The 22,888-nt window shown below is 43.8% G+C and overlaps 1 protein-coding gene across 2 annotated transcripts; it reads right to left on the reverse strand.

Moving 5' to 3' along the window:
• Positions 1-7,161: 7,161 nt before the first annotated feature.
• On the reverse strand, positions 7,162-22,868 carry LOC133118660 (cytochrome P450 2K1-like). 2 transcript variants are annotated; one of them, XM_061228812.1, is made up of 10 exons: positions 22,818-22,868; positions 21,063-21,260; positions 15,280-15,442; positions 14,750-14,899; positions 13,664-13,824; positions 12,913-13,098; positions 12,131-12,272; positions 10,200-10,384; positions 9,623-9,764; positions 7,162-9,276 (listed from the first exon to the last, which is right to left on the reverse strand). In XM_061228812.1, exons 1-10 carry the CDS (start codon positions 22,827-22,829, stop codon positions 9,089-9,091), a joined length of 1,527 nt encoding a protein of 508 aa, XP_061084796.1. In that variant the 5' UTR covers positions 22,830-22,868; the 3' UTR covers positions 7,162-9,088. The 2 variants fall into 2 exon arrangements, with proteins under 2 accessions (XP_061084796.1, XP_061084804.1); XM_061228820.1 differs by lacking the exon at positions 7,162-9,276 and adding an exon at positions 9,309-9,530.
• Positions 22,869-22,888: the final 20 nt, after the last annotated feature.

The following is a 22,888-nucleotide window of genomic DNA, read 5'->3' on the forward strand; positions in this document are numbered from 1 at the left end:
ATGAAATAAATCAACATTTTTTTTTTTTAACATTTGGTTTACCACTCCAAAGCTAAGGTCACGTTAACACAGAATTCTGTGTTTTTCATGCAGAGAAAAAGGGCAAAAAAACCGTTCTGTACAAAAAAACAAACAAACAAACAAACAAAAAAAAAGTACTGCGTTCTATAAACCACAGCAAAATAATGATTCCTGTTTCTTTAAGCCAATCGTCTTCGGTGTCTGACATTTGTATTGTTTATAGATCATAATATTTACACAGCATTTGATTGCATTTCGAGATTCAAAGTGAAAGAGCTTAATTTGAATGTCGAAAACCTGATATCACGCACTCTGCAGCTTTTTTAAGAATACTGAATTGTTTTCTGTACGTGTCAGTTTTGTATTGAAGCCTACTAATATTTTTGCAGTAAGGTTGTATTTGTAATATGCACCTTTTGATTTACCTCCTTATCCATCACACGCTGTAGGCTAAGCAATGTTGCTATAATAATGTGATCATTTGCTGCTGTCTTGTACGGTACCAGGTCACATGGTTGTCATAGTTGGCATTTTAAAGCTGTGTTTTGGATCAAAGCAATGCGTAAACGTACCTCTCCCGGGTTGTTTACACATTGCTTTCAAGTGTTGGTATGCACGCTTTCTATTCCCTTTTGCGGACTCACCGGGCGCTCTTTTTAAGTCTCTACTCTAAATTCATAACAGTGTTGGGAGCTAAGATCGTATTGTGAACAGCCACCAAGGATTTCCTGGAATCCACCAGTGCGTGAGCCGTTTCAGAGGTCTGTGAGTCTGTCAAGCGATGATGTATTTCAATTGTAATTTGCAAGTATTTAGAAAAATTAAGGAATACTTTTCTGTTCAAAGCAGCCATCGTGTGTTACATTAAGCAACCAGAGTTACAACTTATTATAAGCGGCAAGTGCGTGGTTAGCTGGATAAGTGAGTGCGGATATTTGCGACTTTTTTGCGATATTTTCCGACTTCAATAGCCCCTGGGAAACTTCCTTGATGAGCTAGACACCCTTCTCAGCTCCTTCCCTGAGGATGGCACCCCACTGATTCTCCTTGGAGACTTCAACATCCACCCTGAAGCCTCCCAAGCTGCTGCCTTCCTACTGCTACTCCACTCCTTCGGCCTCTCCCTGCAACACTCTCCTCCAACCCACAAGGCGGGCAATGTCCTAGACCTTGTCTTTGTGAGGAACTGCTCATGCTCCGATTTCACGGTTACCCCTCTGCATACATCTGATCACCACTTCATCTCATTCTCTCTCCTTCTTCCTCCCCATCCTCCTCCCACCCACACTTCCTCAGCCCGCCGTAACCTCCACTCCCTCTCACCCTCTTCCTTTGCCACCACTGTCACCGCCTCTCGAATCCTTCTCCAAACTCCCCACTGACTCTGCATCTGCCACCCTCCTTTCATCTCTCTCCTCTGCCTTTGACTCTCTATGTCCCCCTGTCTCAAAGCCACCTCGCAGATCCCCTCCCAGTCCTTGGGTATCTGACACCCTCCGTACCTCCAGAACCAGCCTCCGCGCAGCGGAGAGGAAGTGGGGAAAATCCAGAGACCCTTCAGACCTCACAATTTACCAGTCTCTCCTGGCGGCATTCTCTTCTGCTGTCTCTGCCGCCAAAGCAAAATAAATCAGACACAAATTCAGAACGCTAACCCCTGGAAACTGTTCTCCATTTTCTCTTCTCACCTGGCCAATACCATCCCTACAGTGAAGCATGGTGGTGGCAGCATCATGCTGTGGGGATGTCTTTCAGCGGCAGGAACTGGGAGACTAGTCAGGATTGAGGGAAAGATGAATGCAGCAATGTACAGAGACATGCTGGATGAAAACCTGCTCCAGAGCGCTCTTGACCTCAGACTGGGGCGACGGTTCATCTTTCAGCAGGACAACGACCCTAAGCACACAGCCAAGATATCAAAGGAATGGCTTCAGGACAACTCTGTGAATGTCCTTGAGTGGCCCAGCCAGAGCCCAGACTTGAATCCGATTGAACATCTCTGGAGAAATCTGAAAATGGCTGTGCACCAACGCTCCCCATCCAACCTGATGGAGCTTGAGAGGTGCTGCAAAGAGGAATGAGCGAGAACTGCCCTAAGATAGGTGTGCCAAGCTTGTGGCATCATATTCAAAAAGACTTGAGGCTGTAATTGCTGCCAAAGGTGCATCAACAAGTGAGCACCTGTTTGTGTATGAAGTTCATGCCAATTGGCATTGAATTGAATTTTGGCATTGAATTCTGTTATTTTACTGCATTTGAATCAGGTTTCATTCCATTCGTTAAATGTCAAATCATGCAGATTTTCAGAGATTTAAAGCGAACGATGAAAACTGTTTATAAACTTAAGCAAATAAATGTTGAAAAAGCCAAATGTCTGTATTGACTGATCTCGGGCAACTCAGTTTTCAGGCGTGATCACATGAGCTGAAGTACCTGGTGGAAAAACTGGTAGAACAAGTCAAGCAGTTGTTCTCGGTCCAAAAGATGCATTTGTTTTCCATAGTGTAAAGATTAGCACCATTCTTTGTCGGTGACAAAAAAATAAAATGGAGCCAAACACATTCCACGGGTAAATAGAGTATACAGACCTAACAATAGGGGTTGATCTCTGGTGTAATGAGTCTAAAAAATAAAGGCACTCTTTATGGTGAAATAAAGGCATGATCCACTCAACAAAGACTTAGACAAATACTTCTTCAGGGAGTGGAAGATATTATATTCCATTACATTATTGGCATTTGGCAGACGCTGTTATCCAGAGTGACATACAAAAAAGTGCATACCCATAACCAGGGACAAGTGCGCTGAAAGACCCAAGAGGCAAGTACAATTTCAAGTGGTAACAGTACAACAAAGGACTAGGGCCTATTTGATTTATCTGATTAATAGATTATATAGAGTGGTGTGAAAAAGTGTTTGCCCCTTCCTGATTTATAAATTTTTTTGCATGTTTGTCACACTTGTTTGAGATCAAACAAATTTAAATATTAGTCAAAGACAACACAAGTAAACACAAAATGTGACAAGTTTTTAAATGAAGGTTTTTATTATTAAGAGAGAAAAAAAATCCAAACCTACATGGCCCTCTGTGAAAAAGTGATTGCCCCCTAAACCTAATAACTGGTTGGGCCACCCTTAGCAGCAACAACTGCAATCAAACATTTGCGATAACTTGCAATGAGTCTCTTACAGCACTGTGGAGGAATTTTGGCCCACTCATCTTTGCAGAATTGTTGTAATTCAGCCACATTGGTGGGTTTTCGAGCATGAACCGCCTTTTTAAGGTCATGCCACAGCATCTCAATAGGATTCAGGTCAGGACTTTGATTAGGCAACTCCAAAGTCTTCATTTTGTTTTTCTTCAGCCATTCAGAGGTGGACTTGCTGGTGTGTTTTGGATCATTGTCCTGCTGCAGAACCCAAGTTCATTTCAGCTTGAGGTCACGAACAGATGGCCGGACATTCTCCTTCAGGATTTTTTGGTAGACAGCAGAATTCATGGTTCCATTTATCACAGCAATTCTTCCAGGTCCTGAAGCAGCAAAACTGCCCCAGACCATCACACTACCACCACCATATTTTACTGTTGGTATGATGTTCTTTTTCTGAAATGCGGTGTTACTTTATGCCAGATGTATTGGGACACACACCTTCCAAAAAGTTCAACTTTTGTCTCGTCAGACCACAGAGTATTTTCCCAAAAGTCTTGGGGATTATCAAGATGTTTTCTGGCAAAATTGAGACAAGCCTTAATGTTCTTTTTGCTCAGCAGTGGTTTTTGTCTTGGAACTCTGCCATGCAGGCCATTTTTGCCCAGTCTCTTTCTTATGGTGGAGTCATGAACACTGACGTTAACTGAGGCAAGTGAGGCCTGCAGTTCTTTGAATGTTGTTGTTGACCTCTTGGATGAGTCGTCGCTGCGCTCTTGGGGTAATTTTGGTCGGCCAGCCACTCCTGGGAAGGTTCACCAGAAATGGCTTTATAACCTTTTCCAGACTGATAGATCTCAATTACTTTCTTTCTCATTTGTTCCATTGTTCCAGATCAGAGCGACGTACAACAAAGTGCATACCCATAACCAGGGATAAGTGCGCTGAAAGACCCTAGAGGGAAGTACAATTTCAACTGCTACCTGTACAACAAAGATAAGGACCAGGGCCTATTTGAAAAAAAAAAAAAAAAAATTTAAACAAACAAACAAACAACAAAGCAAAAGTGAAAAAAATCGGTAAAAATACCGATACACACCGATACACACGGCCTGTGGAGGCTGAACGAAGAGGTCTGGCAGGGGTGTCGGGTCTGATGATTTTTTGTAGGTAAGCTGGGGAAGACCCCTTAACTGCTTGGAAGGCTAACACCAATGTTTTGAATTTTTGCCATGACAGGCAGCCAGTGGAGGGAAGTAAGCAGGGGGGTGACGTGACTATTTGGGAAGGTTGAAGACCAGATGAGCTGCGGGATTCTGGATAAGTTGGAGCGGTCTGATGGAGGACGCTGGGAGGCCAGCCAAGAGGGAATAGCAGTAGTCCAGACGGGACAGAACCATCGCTTGGACCAGGAGCTGGGTCGAGTAGGGGGTGAGAAAGGGGCGGATTCTCCCTATGTTGTACAGGAAGAACCTGCATGACCGGGTCACCGCCGCAATGTTCTCGGAGAGGGACAGTCTGCTGTCCATCACCACGCTGAGGTTCCTTGCACTGGGTGATGGCGTAAGTGTGGTATCCCCGAGGGAAATGGAGAGATCCAGATGGGGAGAGGTATTAGCAGGGATGAATATCATTTCAGTCTTACCTGGGTTGAGCTTTTGATGGTGGTTGTCCATCCAGCTCTGGATGTCACTCAGACAAGCAGAGATACGGGCTGAAACCTGTGTATCAGATGGTGGGAACAAGATGAAGAGTTGGGTATCGTCCGCACAGCAGTGGTAGGATAGCCCATGTGCAGTGATCACAGGGCCAAGGGAACGAGTGTGAAGAGAAAAAAGAAGCGGGCCTAGGACTGAGCCCTGGGGAACTCCTGTGGCAAGGGGCCGAGGTGTCGATACCGTACCAGCCCAGGCAACCTGGAAGGAGCGACCAGAGAGGTAGGACTCAATCCAGTCCAGGGCTGTGCCACAGATGCCCATTGCTGACAGGGCGGACAGGAGGATGGAGTGATCCACAGTGTCGAAGGCAGCAGATCTAGAAGAATGAGGACAGAGGAGAGGGAGGCTGCTCGTGCGGCATGGAGTGATTCACTGACGGAGAGGAGCGCAGTCTCTCACGAGTGGCCCGATCTGAAGCCAGACTGATGGGGGTCTAGCAGGTTGTTGTTAGCGAAGAAAGAAGAAAGTTGAGTAGAAGCGGCTCGTTCTATGGTTTTAGAAAGAAAAAGAAGAAGAGATACCGGGCGGTTGTTCTGGATAATGGAGGGATCCAGAGTAGGCTTTTTTAGCAGTGGAGTGATGTGGGCTCTCTTGGGGGATGCTGGAAAACAGCCAGAAGACAGGGAGGAGTTGACAAGGGAGGTGACAAATGGGAGAATGACAGGTGTGTGGAGACCAAAAGAGGGGATAGGGTCAAGGGCACAGGTTGTAGGGCAGTGGGAGAGCAGGAGTTGAGAAGGGGGGAAAAAGTAGAAAAGGAAGGGATGGGCCTAGAGGGGGGGAAGGGCACAGAGAGGGGGGCGGTGGTTCTAAAGGAACTGCGGATGTCTGTGACCTTCTCATCGAAAAAATCAGCAAAGTCATCAGCAGCGAAGGAGGACTGAGGTGGAGGAGGCGGTGCGTTGAGGAGAGAGGAGAAAATATAGAACAGTTTCTGGGGGTTAGAAGTGGAGTTCTGAATTTGTGTTTGATAGTATTTTGCTTTGGCAGCAGTGACAGCAGAATGAATGTATATGCACAGAAAACACATTGGCGACAAATTATTCCAAGTGTGGTTGATGTTAAATGAATGTTGAAAGGGAAAGCATGTCAAAAGGAAAAATACGTTTTTCAAATAAGTGTCATGCCAACACTACTCCCTGGTTCATCTCCTGCCACCGCCTTCGATTCTTCCTCTTTCTTATCATTAACGGATGTTTTGTTCAGCTCATCACCATGAAAAGACATTCAGTACTCACTCCTCAGGTAAGATATCGTTGGACAACTCAACTCATAATACCTCAAAGTAGAACAGAATGGTTGGCATTTTAGGAATCTGCACAAAGGGGTTTTAACTCAGGTCTGATATCCTCTTGGTGTCACATGCCATGTGATAGTTTGTCCCATGCGGGCAGTTGGAAGCGATAGCACTGTTTGTTAACTGCTGCTAGCTGGCACCCTGCTAGCACAGTGAATGTTGTTTGCAATTGCAATTGCAATCCGATTTTTAAATGGCCATAATTCTCTTTAGCAAACTGCTAAATAATTTGATGTTTGGTATCTTGGGAATACTTAGTGATATCGGACCATAAATGTGATTTTTTTTTCTCTCCACATTTTCAAGGGGACATATCTAAAAAACTAAACACATTTTCACTGTCCATTTTTTATTAATTCTTGTAAGTTTTATAAGATATTGTTCTTCCTTCATAAATTCAAATACACCAGGTAATAAACAAGGAAGATATATCTAATAAAAAATACAATGAAGTTAATTTATGCATAAGTTGATGCCCCAAAATGGGGTGTTAGAAGTGTGCCATCATCCTAAACTTTGGATAGGTTGAAGATTGACTCAAGATAAAAAAATAAATTGTTTGGTATAGGTATAAGACCTCAATGGCTGAGGTGATATGCAAGCTAGGGACAAATCATTTCCATAGCTGTTCATTGTTCTACTATGTTCTATAACATTCATGTTTGTGATAAAAAAATTGTGTTATGTTGTTTTGTTGTTGAAAATAAATTCAATAAATGGTTGACATTTATAATGGGGCTCTCCTTTTGGGGAAAAAAGATACCCCTTATCGGTCCCCTGATAGCAATCACCTAAAAAGGAGATGAAAGGTTAAACCTGAAAAAAGAATTGTAGAATTGATGTTAAGGTCAAATAGGAGGGAAAAAAAAACAAAAAAACACACAAATTGATTTTTTGAAGTGCTATTTAATAATGGGTACCATAGAGGGTTAAGATGAGGTCGATGAGAATAATCAATGCAGACAGGGAACGCAGACAGATTTAAACCTTTATTTCCTTAAGTTCAGACACAGATTGCACAGTTCATTTTTACATGGATGGTAGTGAATTTAAGAATAGTGTTTTTTAGCAAATAGACAGAAATGATCATTTCTTTGTGGTTGCATTTTTGTTGAAAGGAGCACAAGGGTTTGTGTGTCAAGAACGAGGGAGGTGAGGCCTTGTTTCCTTTGGTTTGAATCTGAATCAGCTGAACCCGTTAAATATTTATATTCATCATGATGTGCACAAGGAAGTGCAAATCGAACACAGGGACAAATGTGATGGAAAGTACGGTTCCGAGTCCTAGCGTGACCACATGGATTTTGAACCCTTGAAGAACACATCAACTAACTTGGAGAATACATCAACGAGCATACTACAGTTGGCACCTAGAATATCCAGAGTCAAACAATAACTGTATATGTGTAGAAAAGGCTTGACGATTATATGCCTTCCCGCGATTCTTCATTTGTCGCAATATGTTTGTGTGTTCAATTCACGTGTTTCCTACTTGGTTCCTTTCCTTTTTCCTGTGCCTGCAGCGATGAGCAGATGTGCCGACTCAGCGCGCTCTGACAAATGAGCTAAAGTTGTTTACCTGCTGCACTTATCCTCGTAGTTATCCCAAGTAATCCACTCTCGATATTCCGAGTGTTCCGAGTCACTGCCGATAAGTAAGTTTGTCGTAATATGATGTTTGTTGAGTTCATCAACACGTGTTTGCAACCCGTTAGCTAGTACAGTTAAACTTGCTCTTGTTATCATTTCCTTTAAGTAATATAGTGTAAGATTTCTCCGAGAGTGCTGTATTCTGTGTGTAGTTTAGGAATTACCGTCTGGCGTTTCTACTACCAATGAGCATAGTATTACCGTATGGAAGAAAGACTACATGTGTTGTCTTGACACATTATGCAGTACCATTGAAGAGAATTAGTGTTGTATGTGTTTCCAGCGTATGATTTAAGCATCAGATGCATAATGTTAATGCATTTATATATAAATGAGCTACAGAAATATTATTTGTATGTGAATGCAGATACGTCCTATGTACCTAAGAGTTATGGATTTACTGTTAAGAAATAAGATCCTAATTGTATTTTTATTTTATTCTTTCAGACTCTCTCTATACCCCTGTTTGTATTGCAACACTGAATATCAATGCTGGAAATATACAGAATTCAACACCATCTCTCCTTCGTCATATATTCTTACAGATATACCATCTAGTATAGTGTCAATACCCTACCCCGAACTAGCGCAATCCTCCCTAATAATATGAATGCTATTATAATCTATGGCATATGGCATAGAAGTGCAGGTGCGGCGAGGGGGAGGTGCCAGGCATCCCGAAGTAGCAGAACTTCTGATTGCAGTGATTGAATATATGCAGGGGCTGATCACTTACGGAAAACATCAATACTTTGCATTCCAAGGGTCAGTGGAAATGACACTAAAATGCTAAATGACCGCAACTCTATTTTAACCATTGAAGCACTTTCTGAAATAATCAAATAAAGTCTACAGTCTACATGTATCGTAAAGAATTTAACATTTCAGTCTCAAAGCTGGAGTCAAGGTAGGGTCCATTTCTTCTGAGTAAATTCAGGAAATGGATGGATTAAATTCATTTGAAAACAACCATCATAATACTCTGTGAGGGAATGTGGATTTGGCCCATATGTACCGCTTAAGATGACCTCATCAGTGAGTAGTTGAAGAAACCTGGAATAAAGAGAAAAGCTAAAGAAAGGTCTCCAGAGGGGAGAAATACATTTAATAATATAGCTGACACTTATACTGTGAGTCAAACAAAAGTTCCTGTGACCAAGAAAGGTTTGGTGAAGAACAGAAAAGGTGAGATTCACACCCATCAGCTGGAGTGGGGTTTACGCCCGGCTCACAGCACATAGCTGGAGTGGGGTTTAGGCCCGGCTCACAGCACACAGCTGGTGGGGAGAAGGGCTGAGGGTGAACCCCACAGATGGTGTCAGGTCCAGCTCATCCTCAGACACCCCCGGTGGTGGTGTGAAGCGGAACCGCTGCAGGAGGAAAGTAAAGACGAGGAAGAGCTCCATCCTGGCCAGGCTCTCTCCCGGACAGGCCCGTCGCCCTGCAAGGAAGAGATAATCACAGCACTTAAATACAGCTACAGGAGAGAGAGAGATAATCATAGCACAAAAATACAGCTGCAGAAGAGATAATCACAGCACTTTCTGCAACAACAGGGGACAACAATCCCCATGTTTTTTCACAGCAGAATGAGAATGTACAGACAATAGGCCTTCAGTCATTTAAAAAATCTGCTGAGTCGGCAGAGTACCCTTAGTATAAAATGAAGTGTGTCTCGCTTCTGAAAACGGCAACCTGTGGATATGAAAGCTGATGTGTCATATCTGCAGCATTCTTAGTTAAAGATTAGAGAGCTTTGATTTGCCATGTACTGCACTGTGCTGCACCTGCAGAGAAGGGCATGAAGGCATCTCTCTTGATGAAGCAGCCCTTCTCATCCAGGAAGTGGCCAGGGTTGAAGCTGTGGGGGGTCTCCCACTCTTCCTCATCCTGCAGCACTGACGTCAGGAGTGGGATCACCGTAGTTCCCTGTAAAACACACACTAAATCATACATACACACAAAGAGAGTGAACATTTTGAGAGGAAATGCAAGGTATAATATGTACATGGCGGAACACAACCAGAAACACTCGTATCTGGCAGTCACTACCCGTGCATCTGGTCTTGGACCAACATACACTCACTATCTGTCCCCAAGTCATTTTATCTATATATACACCTCTTGATATCTGTACATACAGTGCAGTCCATAAGTATTTGGACACTGACACATTTTGTCGTTTTCCCTATATGCTCCAGTGAACAAAGAGTTTAAATAAAACAGTCACTATATGACTAATGACAGAGGAAGAGAGGGAGGGAGGGAACCGAGAATGAGAGAGGAAGATAGGGAGGGAGAGAATAGAGAATGAGAGAGGAAGAGAGGGAAGGTCTCTGAGTCTCTAAGGGGAGGTGATAGAACCTTCTTGATGAAGTGTCCCTGGAAGGTGACGTCACAGCTGGTGGTGTGGAAAAGGCTCATGGGTACAATGTTAGCCAGTCTCTGGGTCTCGTGGATCACGGCGTTGGTGTAGGACAGGTTCCTCCGGTCCTCCATCCGGGGTTCCCGGTCCCCAATGACCCGACTCAGCTCCTCCTGAACCTGGTCTGCACCCCAGAGACACAGAAACAGAGAGATATATAAAGTTGGTACACTGGACCATTAACCATGATTTTACAGAAACTCATTAATATTAATACACCACACCCATTAGAGTGAAGTTGAAGTGCAGCCACACTAATTGACACCGGTAAATACTGTGCAGAAAGACAGGGATTCTCTTCAACAATCGTAAAGGCCAATTAAGACTATTTAATGTAATTAGTGTGTGCGTGCATGCAACTTGGTGCACAAACTTCTTTGTCTGTGTATGCACATACAATGGGCTCCAGAATTATTGGCTGCAATAAGATCCGCACAGCCATTGGGCCCTGGTAATGTAATTCATAAAAATGTTGAAAAAATGCTGCATATAATAAACATGGATAATGATCTTTGTTTTATGTTCAGACATGGGAAAACTACTTTTATTTTCATCCATTCACTCTCATGTTTCAATGTTTTTATTTAGTAATCTATTTTTTTCAGAAAAACACAGGTACTAAAATTATTGGCACCCCTAACAATTATTGTGACTAAGTGAAATCGGCAATACAATTTTACTTTAATCTTGTTCATCTCAGTCTAAAGGAACCATGTTGTGTCATTCCATTACACCAGAGAATAAAAATGAGGCAACAAGCATGAATAATCCTTTTGTCAACCGTCAGCATGGGGAAATCTAAAGAACTGTCAATTCAGAAGACACAGATGGTAATTGACCATCACAAATCGGGTAATGCCAACAAAAACATCCATAAACGGTTAGACATAACACTTAGCCCTGTAAGTGAAATAATAAAAAGGTGTAAAACATATGGAATTGCTGCAAATTTGGCAGGAAGAGGATGAAAGTGCAAATTATTCCCATGGTAGGGATGATGGTGAGCTGGAGGGCCATAAGTAACCCAAGGATCGCAATTTAAGAATTGAACAGATTGGTTGTGTTTTGGGGTCACCAAGTCTAAAAAACCCTATAAAATTGTACCTCTGTACCAGCAAACTCTTCTGAAGGGTGGCATGAAGACAGCCCTTACTGAGCACAGTAAACAAAGCCAAACCTCATTGGAATTATGACCGGAAGAAAATATTATGCATTCAAGGAGAAGCATCTCATACTTACTGTGAAATATGGTGGTGAGTCATTGATGTTTTGGAGGGGCACTAATTAATATCAATGGCAAAATTTATTCAACAAAGTAAAAAGGAATCTTCAGGAAACTTGAGTCTTGGTTATGACAGAAATGTGGATCTGTGTTCTTCAATGGCCGACTCATTCTCCAGACTTAAATCCCATGTAAAACCTGTGGTCTGAACTAAAGTGCAGCATATGTCAAAAACTAACTTTTTTAATGTGGCTATGATCAAGGGTGCCAATAATTTTGGAGCCCACTGTCTTCATGTGGGTGTGCGCTTAAATGTGAGTGTGCATGCACGTCGCAGAAGCGCGGCTCACCTGGGTGAGTTTGCCACACATGCCCATTCATACACACAAGGCAAACATGCCATTCATACAATGCAAACAGCACGCCACTCATAAATATTGTAACAAGCACAGGTAACGGTACTATTAAAAATAATTAAGCAACGGTTTGTAATGTCATTTGACTATGGGGATTCTGTACACGGGAGACATTACGCAACTGTGATGACTAAAAGTCAAACTGAATTGGAATTTGCAGTTTAGGAAGGTGCACAGAGTTTTTATGTGTGTGTGTGTGTGTGTGTGTTTGTGTGTGTACACATTTCCCTACCCTGTATGTGCGGGTACTTAGCCATCAGCAGCAGGCCCCATCTCAGGGTGGTTGCAGAGGTATCTGTCCCTGCTGCAAACAGGTTGTAGACAGTATAGTGCAGGTTGTCGTTGTGGAAGTAGGAACCTGGCTGGTCTGACTCCTGAACAGGTACAGAACACCATGCACAAAATAAACAATTCATGAAAGATGTTAAAAATATATTTCAGTGCATGATAAATGTGGTACTTGTTTCCACTCAGAAAGCCTATGCAGGAGTTTGCAAACACAGCAAGGCTCCTTTTTTTAGCTTACATGAAATGATTGCAGGAGTGGAACTCTTCAACTGATTCCTACAAGCTTTGGTAGTGTAGTGCCAGCTTACTTAACAAAAGTACTTTCAATGCCTCTGTTAAGGCTATTTATGTAAATGAAAAAGAGCAGTGGCCCCAGCACTGAACCGTGTGGGACACCACATCCCACAATACCCTGCTCAGATAAGGTCCCTCCTACTACTACTACTACTACTCTTTTTGTTCTATCCTGTAGCCAGTTCCAAACCCACTCTGAAATTCCTATTGTCCTCATTTTGATAATGAGTTTGTCATGTGCTACCTTATCAAATGCTTTTTTGAAATCTAAATATATACATCTATAATGTCATAAGCATAAGCCCTGCTAACATTAAAATGCTTCTTCAAATAATGCAGAAAGGTTTGTCAAGCATGAAGTCCGATGGTTAAGGACAAAACCGAGGACAGTTTAACTGCCAGCAGTCCTAGTCCAGTTCTCCCGCTCCATACCTCCTGCTGCCGAACTAGGAAGGAGTCCACAAATCCCCTGAGGTCCTGGGGGTTGAGTGTGTCCTTCAGTCCCTGCACGAACCCCTTAATCTTGCTGATGTTGCATTTGTCCTGCTTCAAAATCTGGGTCCGATTCATCAGCCACCAGCCACAACACCAGCGCAGCCAGGGGAACATGTTGTACACCTGCAGTAACCCGCCAAAACCAAAAAACAGCTCAGGATCAGAACCAGAAACAATTGTTTTTAAACAGAACATCAATCCCAAACAACTCCTTCCTCCCATATTTGAGAAATCAACCTCTCTGTCACCTGCAGTCCATATGAGGTTTAAATAGTGTTCAATGTAGATATGAGCTGGACCAATGTTTGGCAGGTAAAGCTATAGGCATCTCTGTTATTGGGAAGGTCCATTCAATTCATTCATTCTTTTTTTTTTTTGCAAGAATATTGAAGCTTGTCTTTAAGGAGACTACAAGCTACAATGAGGTCCATAAATATTTGGACAGTGAAATCTATTTTTTTTTTTTTTGGTCTGTACAGATTGGATTTGCAGTAAATCCATGAATATGACGTTGAAGTGCAGACTGTCATCTTTAATTTGAGGGGATTTACAGTCCCCTCCAAAAGTATTGGAACAGTGAGGTCAATTCCTTTGCTCCAGCCTTTACCAACTATGCCATTTAAGTGCCCCAAAAATGTTATGACAATGTCTACCTTTAGAAAGAAGTATATGTACGTAGCACTAGTACCAGTATTTCCGCTGAACCACACAGCTGGATATTTTCATTGGTGCTGTCGACCATTTTTTGGAAGGCGGGGTCAGTGTAGTCAAAGCGGAAGCCGTACATGATGGCGCTGATTACGTTGAAGGCAGAGTAATTCAGAGGCTGAATGGTGTTGAAAGGCTCACCTAAAGACCGAAAAAGAATGAACAAAAACCATGAAATAATTGCATACAGGTACGCTATTGGATAGTGGATTCTAAACTCCCAGTCCCTGGAACCCAGTCTACTGCTAGCAATATCCCAATATCTGGATCAGTTAAGGCTGAAAACACTACATGCACTGTAGCTGCACTACATTTTTTTATTTTTTTTACAGATGAAAATAATGAAGAGTTGACATTATGAGAATATTAGTTCATTTGAATCCCTGGGATGCAAAAATGAAATAGATGTTTCTGACATATTATGGATGAAGTAGCTGGATATTGAAAGTGTATAATTAAGAGCAGTTAGCAGCTTGTTACAGTTCAGAGGTGGCAATAATGGCTGAATGATCCGGGACAGAGTGGGAACAATTCTTGTGTGAAAATGTGATGTCCACTGGCCAGGATTCAGCTTACGTATTAAGTAGTTAGTGCTACTGATAGGCCAGACTGCCTTCACTCCTTCTGAGAATGCATAATCAACCAGGAATCTGAGGGTTTGGTTAGCAGGGATAATATAACACATCATGCACCATCCCCCTGGTCCGGACTGGTTGAGTGGAAAGCTCCTCAATCACATGAAGTTAGCACAATCTCCCTGAGTTTCCTCCCGATGCTCCGGCTACGCCCGCAGACAGAGCATGTAGCCCTGGGACTGGCTAACTCTGGCACATTAGCAGAAATTGAATCCAGGCCAATTATATTAACCAACTGCCAATGATGTACAATGTTCATTAGACAAAGCAGGAGACAATCCTCCCCTGGAGCAATGCAGGGTTAAGGGCCTTACTCAAGGGCCCAATGGCTGTGCGGATCTTATGGTGGCTACACCAGGATTAGAACCTTGCATGTCCCAGTCATTTACCTTAACCGCTACGCTACAGGCCACCTGTCATTTCGTTCTCACCTTTAAAATTCTTGAACACCTCGGTGAGTTGGCGACATTCCTCAATGATCTTCTCCTCACCCCCCCTCTTGCCCATTCCAAAGTCTCGCAGGTTGGTGAGGGAGAAGCGTCTCATCTCCTTCCAGGAGTTTCCGTTGGTGAACAGAACACCTGGGAGAGGACAGGACACCACTGTCACTGTCACTTGTTTAGAAGAGTCCTTCATGTGTATTTTACTAGTTATGGATTTCATGCTTTTACCTGTGGAAGAACCTATGCACTTGTAACGTGTTGCTTTGAACGAAAAGTATGCCAAATGACTGAAATGTAAATATAAAGCTCTCGGTCAACCCTGTGGCATGGAAGCAGGTCACAGATAACCTCCACAAAAAAGAAGAGGCGCAAGGAGAAACATGGGAGATCTATCCAGAACTCTCCGTGTCTCTCTCCGTCGCTTTGGTGGGATGACTGGCCAAAATCTGTCTGCGCTTGGTATACCACATGCAGATGGTGAAAGGAACAGACGAATGGGACTGGACATGATTGCATACCGTGTCCTTGCAAGCTGTCTCTAAATATGGGTGCAATTTCCCGGTCTCCAAAATCTTCTGCGTAGTTTACCAGCGCCTGTTTGATGGTCTTGCAGCCTGCCAGGACAACCACCTTCTTTGGGCCCAAGTGTAAAGTGAACACAGATCCATATTTCTTAGACAGCTGGAGAGACAGGAAATAAATTAACACAATGTCAGTGGCCATTGTGTGGAAACAAAAACCTGCATGGGCCAGAATCGTTATGTTGAGGATGGGCGGAGAGCCAGACGCGACTAAAGGTAAACCCCTATAAGCCACAAAATCCCGGAAGAGAAAGGAACTGGGATGTACAAATATAAATGGGGAATACTCCCGGAACAGAGGGAGGAACAGAAAATAACACGGATGAAAACTCTTTTCAAATCAGAAGATAAAGCCCAAAAACAGCTATGAGAAAATAAAATGACCCTTAAAAAACAGGGCGACTACCCAACCAACATAAGTGCGTAAGTAGAGCACTGAAATCCCCGGACCGGGGATAAAATAAAAGTACAACCTAGCAAAAGATTAGGCACGAAAATAAAACTTTGAGTCGCAGCTCAGGAGAAAAACACAAACCAAAATACACCGTCCCTCTACCACCGGCTCACGCGAGCACGAAAAATAAAAGAGAACGAAAACAAAGAACCTGTAGGAAGGTGTCAGCCATGAACACACACTAACAAACTGAACACCTTCCTTACCTTTTCTTTTTAAGATTGTCAGAAAAACTAACCAGCACATTACCTGACTCAACCAGCTCTGCGTCTACCTTGTGCATACCAGCTTTGTGCAAGAGTGAACAGTGGACACCAAAGCATTGAATGTCAGCACTGCCCTTAAATACTCTCAGGGGGAACACTTCCCTGGCACTAATGAGGGCCAGGTGAAGGCAATGGGCCCCCTGCCCCCTGGTGGCCCCAATCGGTCACTACCTCCCACCATGACAAGAATTGCCCACCTCTGATCTACGCATACGCTTCCTTTGGGTGAAATGGTGAAATTATGCTTTTTTTTACATTTTTACAATTCTGATGATTCTGGTTAGAGTAGAAAGTTTGTGGGTTTCCTGGAATTTGGGGAATTTTCAATCGCAGAACACCGTGAGAAGATTAAGCTAGCTCTGGTTCAGATAGATCAAATACTTTTAAGTTTATTTTATTTTAGTCAAAGGATGAAGTTAGTGGGTACGCAGGCAAATGGGGTGTAGGGTTGGTTATGTAGAATAATAAGCTTTTGCACCTTACAGTAAGTAATACCTTACAGTATTTCCTGCTTTCTGGTGCATTAAAACCACCCCCAAAAAACAATATTGGTTAAGAACTAGATTGTCCCCTGCTTAGTCTAATGAACTGTAAGTCAGCTAAATAACAAATTGTTATTATAACCTTGCATTTTCTCTGAACAAATAATTAAAAGGGCCACAAAAATACAGATTCATGAAGATAAACTCCAAACGGAAAAAAATTTAAAATAAAAATAAAAATCTCTTCAAAGTGCATGACTAAAAGCTACAACAATAAATGAAAAATCCATACTAGGCTTAATGAGTGACCAGTAGGGTTATAACTGTAAACAGATATCTTGATTCGGTGTACCTCTGTTTTGACTTCATGGTTCAGTAGAGCAGAAAAGAAAGCAAAAATCAAACTGCTTTGCATACATGACGAAGATTTCAAAACACAGGACAAGATGTAAATACCCTTTATGTGCCAACTCAAGCACTTACCAAGAGAGTAGACTTGATGATGATGATGGAAGGTTGACACAGAGGAGTTTTCAAGTGGGCACCCTCCTTCCTCAACGTTTCGTTGATGAGCCCACGACGCCTCCGGAGGGCTCAACAGTGACTTCTGGCGTCCCAGAAGCACCCCCCTCTGTGTCAACCTGGCCTGCTACTTTGGGGCCCAGCAGGGGTCTAGCCTCTTCATCCACAGCCACTGGCTGCTTCTCTCTGCTGCCTCCGACAAGGCCTTGATGGCTAGGCGCTGGCTCTGGCCTCTCACTCCCAGGTCTCTGAGCAATCTGGTGGTAGATGTTGCCACAAACCCTCTGCACCCCACTTCCACAGGGCGGACTTCAGTGTTCCAGCCGCGATGTTGTGCTTCAGCAGCTAGCTCGGCATAGCGTAGATGTTTCCGCTCATAAGCCTCGTCCGCGGAGTCCTCCCAGGGTACAGTAAGCTCAATGATGAAGACCTTCCTGCAAGAAGGGGACCAGAGTACCATGTCAGGCCTCAGGGTGGTGGTTGCAATCTCTGGAGGAAATACGAGCTGCCGGCCAACATCAACCAGCATCTTCCAGTCACAGGCTAAGCGAAGCTGGCCTTGCTCCAGTGGTGTGGAGCTGCTCCTGATTACCTTAGCCCCCTCACGGACAAAGATGGTTGTTTGCCGGGGGTCAGATGCTGATAGTGGCAGGGAGTTGGTGGCGACTCGTTTGTTTTCCAGGGTGGAGGCAAGGCTCTTTAGGACTTGGTTGTGACGCCAGGTGTAACGTCCCTGGGTGAGGCTGACTTTACACCCTGCAAGTATGTGTTTGAGGGAGGCTGGCCTGGAGCAGAGGGCACATCCTGGATCTTCACCTATCCATTGATGAAGATTCACTGGTATTGGAAGGACGTCATATGTAGCTCTGATGATAAAGCTAAGTCGTCTCGCTTCCATGTCCCATAAATCCTTCCAGCTGATCTTCCTCCTCTCCACACTCTCCCACCGTGTCCACTGTCCCTGTTTAACAAGGGAGACCGCCTTAGCCCACCTTGCGGCTTCCTCCTGGTGGCGTACTTCCTCCACCACCATCTTCCTCCGTTCTGGAGCTGTGGCTCTGTTCCAAGCTGGGCGGTTACTTGTTAACCCGAGGCCTCCTCTTCCTTGCTGAACATGTCCCACGATGTCCGCATGTCTGAGAGCTGTTGTTGCCTCCTCCACTGCTCTGGCTGGTCTCCATTTGCGGCTTACTGCCAAGGTCGGTGCGTTGTTACTCACTACTGCATCTCGGGATTCATTCAGTGTCATCTGAAGTCTCACTTTAGCACACTTGAACTCCTCTGTGAGACTAGTGAGAGGCAGTTTGAGGGCACAATCTCCGTAGAGGCCTATGGTGGAAAGGCACAGTGGGACTCCGAGCCACTTCTTAATGTAGCCTGTGACTCCTCTTTCCAGTTTCTCTACTGTTGAAATTGGGACCTCATAGACTGAGAGGGGCCATAGCACCCGGGGTAGAAGTCCAAACGGCAAGCACCAGGTCTTTAATCTTCCAGGCAGCTGGGTGTTGTCCATGGCCCGCAGCCCATTACTGATCTCCTTCCGCAGTTGCTGCACCTGCTCTTTGTCTTTCAGGCTGGCATCATACCACCTTCCGAGGCTTTTTACAGGCTGCTCGGATACTGTTGGGATTGGGTCATCTCCGATGAAGAATTTAAGGTCAGAGAGCACTCCCTTTATAATAGAAATGCTGCGTGACTTGGATGGTTTTATCTTCATACGGGCCCAGCTGATGTTCTCCTCCAGTTTTCCGAGTAGTCTCCTGGTGCACGGGGCAGTGGTGGTCAGAGTAGTTATATCATCCATGTAAGCTCTGAGGGGAGGGAGGCGCAGGACCGAGTTGAGCCGTTGTCCGCCCACCACCTATTTTGAGGCTCGGATGATGACCTCCATTGCCATTGTGAAAGCCAGGGGTGAGATGGTGCATCCGGCCATGATGCCAACTTCCAGGCATTGCCAAGAGGTGGTAAACTCGGAGGTGGTAAAGCAGAACTGCATATCCTGGAAGTAGGATTTAACCAAGGCCGTGATGGTGTCCGGAATATGGAAGAAGCTAAAGGCAGCCCACAGGAGTTCATGGGGCACTGACCCAAAGGCATTGGCGAGGTCCAGAAACACCACATGAATGTCCCTTTTCTCCACCTTCACCAATTGAATCTGGTGCCAGATCATGCTGGAATGTTCTAGGCACCCAGAAAACCCTGATATTCCTGCCTTCTGTACAGATGTATCGATGTACCCATTCCTCCGCAGGTATTCGGACATCCTCTGGGCAATGATACTGAAGAAGACCTTACCCTCTACGTTTACCAGGGAGATTGGTCGAAATTGGCTGATGTTCACTGCCTCCTTCTCCTTTGGGATCAGGACCCCTCCTGCCCTATGCCACACTTTGGGTATGATCCTCTTCTGTCATGCTGTTCTCATGAGCTTCCAGAGAACCCTCAGGACATCTGGTGCTTTCTTATACACCTTATATGGGATTCCATTTGGCCCCGAGGCTGATGCTGTTCTTGCTCGATGGACTGCCTTTTCCACCTCTTTCCAAGTTGGAGGGCCAATCTCAATCTGATGTTCAATGATGTTCTGATGGGTCAATTGGTGGAATGTCAGGTGGAATGGTCAGACGTTCGTGCCGCCTTGGGTCAGAGTGTGTTGTCTTCAAGTGATCCTCCAGGTCTTTCTTTGTTGTTTCTAGAGCTCCACTTTTTTTCCTAGTGAAGAGACTTTTTAGGAACTGGAAGGGATCGTTATAGAACCGTGTTCTTGTTTGTTCTTTCTTCCTTCTGCGTTTCCGTAAGTTCTCAGCTCTGTGGAGAACTTACAGTGGCTAACTGGCCATAAAATTTGGTCAAAATAAGTCACTATAATTCAAGTTCCACACACACACAAAAAAAATAAGTCATGCACATGGATTAATGCAAGACTGTAAATATTTGGTTAACAACGTGGGCTGAACCAAAAGTCCGGTACTGAAGGACAGAGCCCTGACAGAGACAAAAAAAGTGCTGCTTTTTTTTCTTTTGTTTGGTGTTTTTTCTACCTGTCTTTCATTAGTTTTATTCTTTGTGCATTTTGTGAAACATTTTGTTATGTACTGCTTCTAATTCACAATACAAATAAAGATTTTTAATGTGTGTCATGTTGTAGGTTTATGTCCAGTATGTTCAACACCTAGTCATAAAGGAGGGTGGTGGTAGTGTCAGGGAGTGGGGTCAGAGGATCAGACGCAACCAAGACGGGTTCAAAAAAAGTTACCCACTTTACATAAGATAAGCACAAATATTTTCAAGGAGTATCCCAGGAGACAGGGGTTATGCCCTAGAAAAGGTCTCATCTCCAACAACAGCGCCTTGGCAACATGGTGTCAGGACAATAACCTCTCTCTCAATGTTTGCAAGACTAAGGAGATGATTGTGGACTTCAGTGTCACACCCTCATTCACATTGACAGAGCTGAAGTGGAGAGAGTCTCCTGCTTAAAGTTCCTCGGTGTGTTAATCAATGATGACCTCTCCTGGTCCAGGCAATCGGACGCGGCAGTAAAAACCACCCAAAAGCACCTAAAAGAGACTTAGGAAATTTGGCATGTCTGCCAAAACTCACCAATTTCTACAGGCGCTCCATTGAGAGCACTACTGGAGCATCCAGGCAGGGACTACCAGACTCACAAACAGTTCTCAACCAGCACATGTAGGCTTCCTATGTACATCACGTCTACGACGTAGCTGTTGCCTGCCATGTCCCAAGAATTTAATTGTTCAGAACGACCTTGTGTTGTGCAGTGCACATGATAAATAAGACTGACTTGGAAGCAGCACGCTACGGCAAACAGACACACAGCAGCGCGAAGAGAAAGTTCTACATACAGATAGGGTGATTGGTGAACATTGTCTTATCCCTTATGCTTGCTCCAAGCTGTAGGGAGTCTGAGCCAGTCGATAAAATAAAAGGAAAGCCAACAACAGCAATAGGTTGCTTCTCTTCTTTTGCCCTTACCTCACAGAGAGACACATCAAGCCGCTTCAGGTCCAGGTGGAACAGGTTCCCAAAAAGAGGCAGGGGTCTGGGTCCTGGTGGGTGTTTTCCAGTTCCAGGGGTGGAGGAGAGCAGGTAGAACAAAAACAGCACCACCGCCACCCCCAGAAGGGTCAAGGGTGGGGGCATCTGGGGTAAAATCCCCTCCAACATGGCCCCCTGAACCGATCAGTCCCAAACACAGATAAAGAGAGAGAGCTATTAGTAGCAGAGTTACTATTTTAGTCTTATTTGCCAGAGAGCGAGTTGAGTTAAATTTTTAGAGATCAAGGGACGGCGAGGAAGAAAGTTTAGAGAGTCTCTCCACTCCAGAGAAGGAATGCAGCACTCTGTCCCAACAGCAGTGATCCTCCTGCTACTTCAGGGAAGTTCAGAGTCAGTGGAACCAAAGCCAACCAATCACAAACAATCTGACTACATGCCCCAAAGTCCCAGTAATTTGGCTGCCACCACCGAGTAGAGATTAGGTAGACAGCTGAAATTAGCATTATATTACCTTTCTGGTTTTATCAGGTGCTCATATCTATCTTTTTGCCTCACATGCTTGCTATTTTTAGGGTTCAAGTCTGGTGTTTGCTCTTATGCTGCTCTGGAAAGTATCTTTTTCTGACAGTCCAAATTTGCAGTTGTTTTTATTTATATTTTTTACAATTTCCTAAGCTTTTCCTTCTCTATTTCTTTTCCTCTGGGGCCACTGCCTTTCCCTTGCCCTGAGCCTGGGAAACACCATAGCCTTGTCTCTTATTCCCTTCCGTAAAGGCAACAGCTGCAAAACATTTAGTATTGTGGCGACATCAGCTGGTTGGAACACACAATTCTTCCATATGACGCATGACGTCAGGCACGGCTCAATTTTGTTCACCTGGTTCCAGAAAGAGGTGAATATATTTCACCTAAAAACTACTTCTTACTTAAGGGATAGAGGTTATCAAAGGTCAAGATAGCAGGAAATTCAATGGCTAAATCAGCTCAAATTTCCCTTTTTGCCCTCCTGTTGCTCTGTAAAGCATCTTAGTGACAGTCTATGTAAAAAGCGCTATCCAAAAAAATAAAATTGAACTGAATGCTGAATAAGATCTGTAACAAAATTATAACGTGAGAGTCAGACGTAGCACTGCTGGCCAACGGAGCACTTCAGACTGAACACAACAGACAATGTACCCTACATATTAAGTTAACAAAACTTACAGGATTCAGTGAATCCCTCCTAAAGCCTTTACATTCGCCACGATCAAAATGTCAGACTCACTTTCAGTTTAACGTTACCCATTAGTCATAGCCTGGCTGAAAAGCGCTAGCTACGAAATAAATCAACCTTGTTTTTAAACACTTGGTTTACCACTGAAAAGCTGAGGTCACGTTAACACGTTAAAAAAAAAGCACTGCGTTCTATAAACCACAGCAAAATAATGATTCGTGTTTCTTTGAGCCAATCGTCTTCGGTGTCTGACATTTGTATTGTTTATAGATCATAATATTTACACAGCATTTGATTGCATTGCGAGATTCAAAGCGAAAGAGCTTAATTTGAATGTCGAAAACTTGATATCACGCACTCTGTAGCTTTTTTAAGAATACTGAATTGTTTTCTGTACGTGTCAGTTTTGTATTGAAGACTATTAAAACTCTGGAACATCAAAAAGTTGCGTGTGGTAAAACTCTAACTAGTATTTTTGCGGTAAGGTTGCCATTTGTAAAATGCTCCTTTTGATTTACCTCCTTATCCATCACACGCTGTAGGCTAAGCAATGTTGCTATAATAATGTGATCAGGTTTTGCTGTCTTGT

Source organism: Conger conger, chromosome 2 (genome assembly GCF_963514075.1).
Source record: "Conger conger chromosome 2, fConCon1.1, whole genome shotgun sequence".
Taxonomy (NCBI): domain Eukaryota; kingdom Metazoa; phylum Chordata; class Actinopteri; order Anguilliformes; family Congridae; genus Conger; species Conger conger.

Bases quoted from the DNA above. Each gene is read 5' to 3' on its own strand.
- LOC133118660 (XM_061228812.1), bottom strand. The intron at 12,273-12,912 runs GTATGGAGCGGG...GTACCTGTTCAG, and splicing joins TCCTAGTTCGGCAGCAGGAG to GAGTCAGACCAGCCAGGTTC. The intron at 10,385-12,130 runs GTAGGGAAATGT...TCTGGGGTGCAG, and splicing joins TAAGTACCCGCACATACAGG to ACCAGGTTCAGGAGGAGCTG.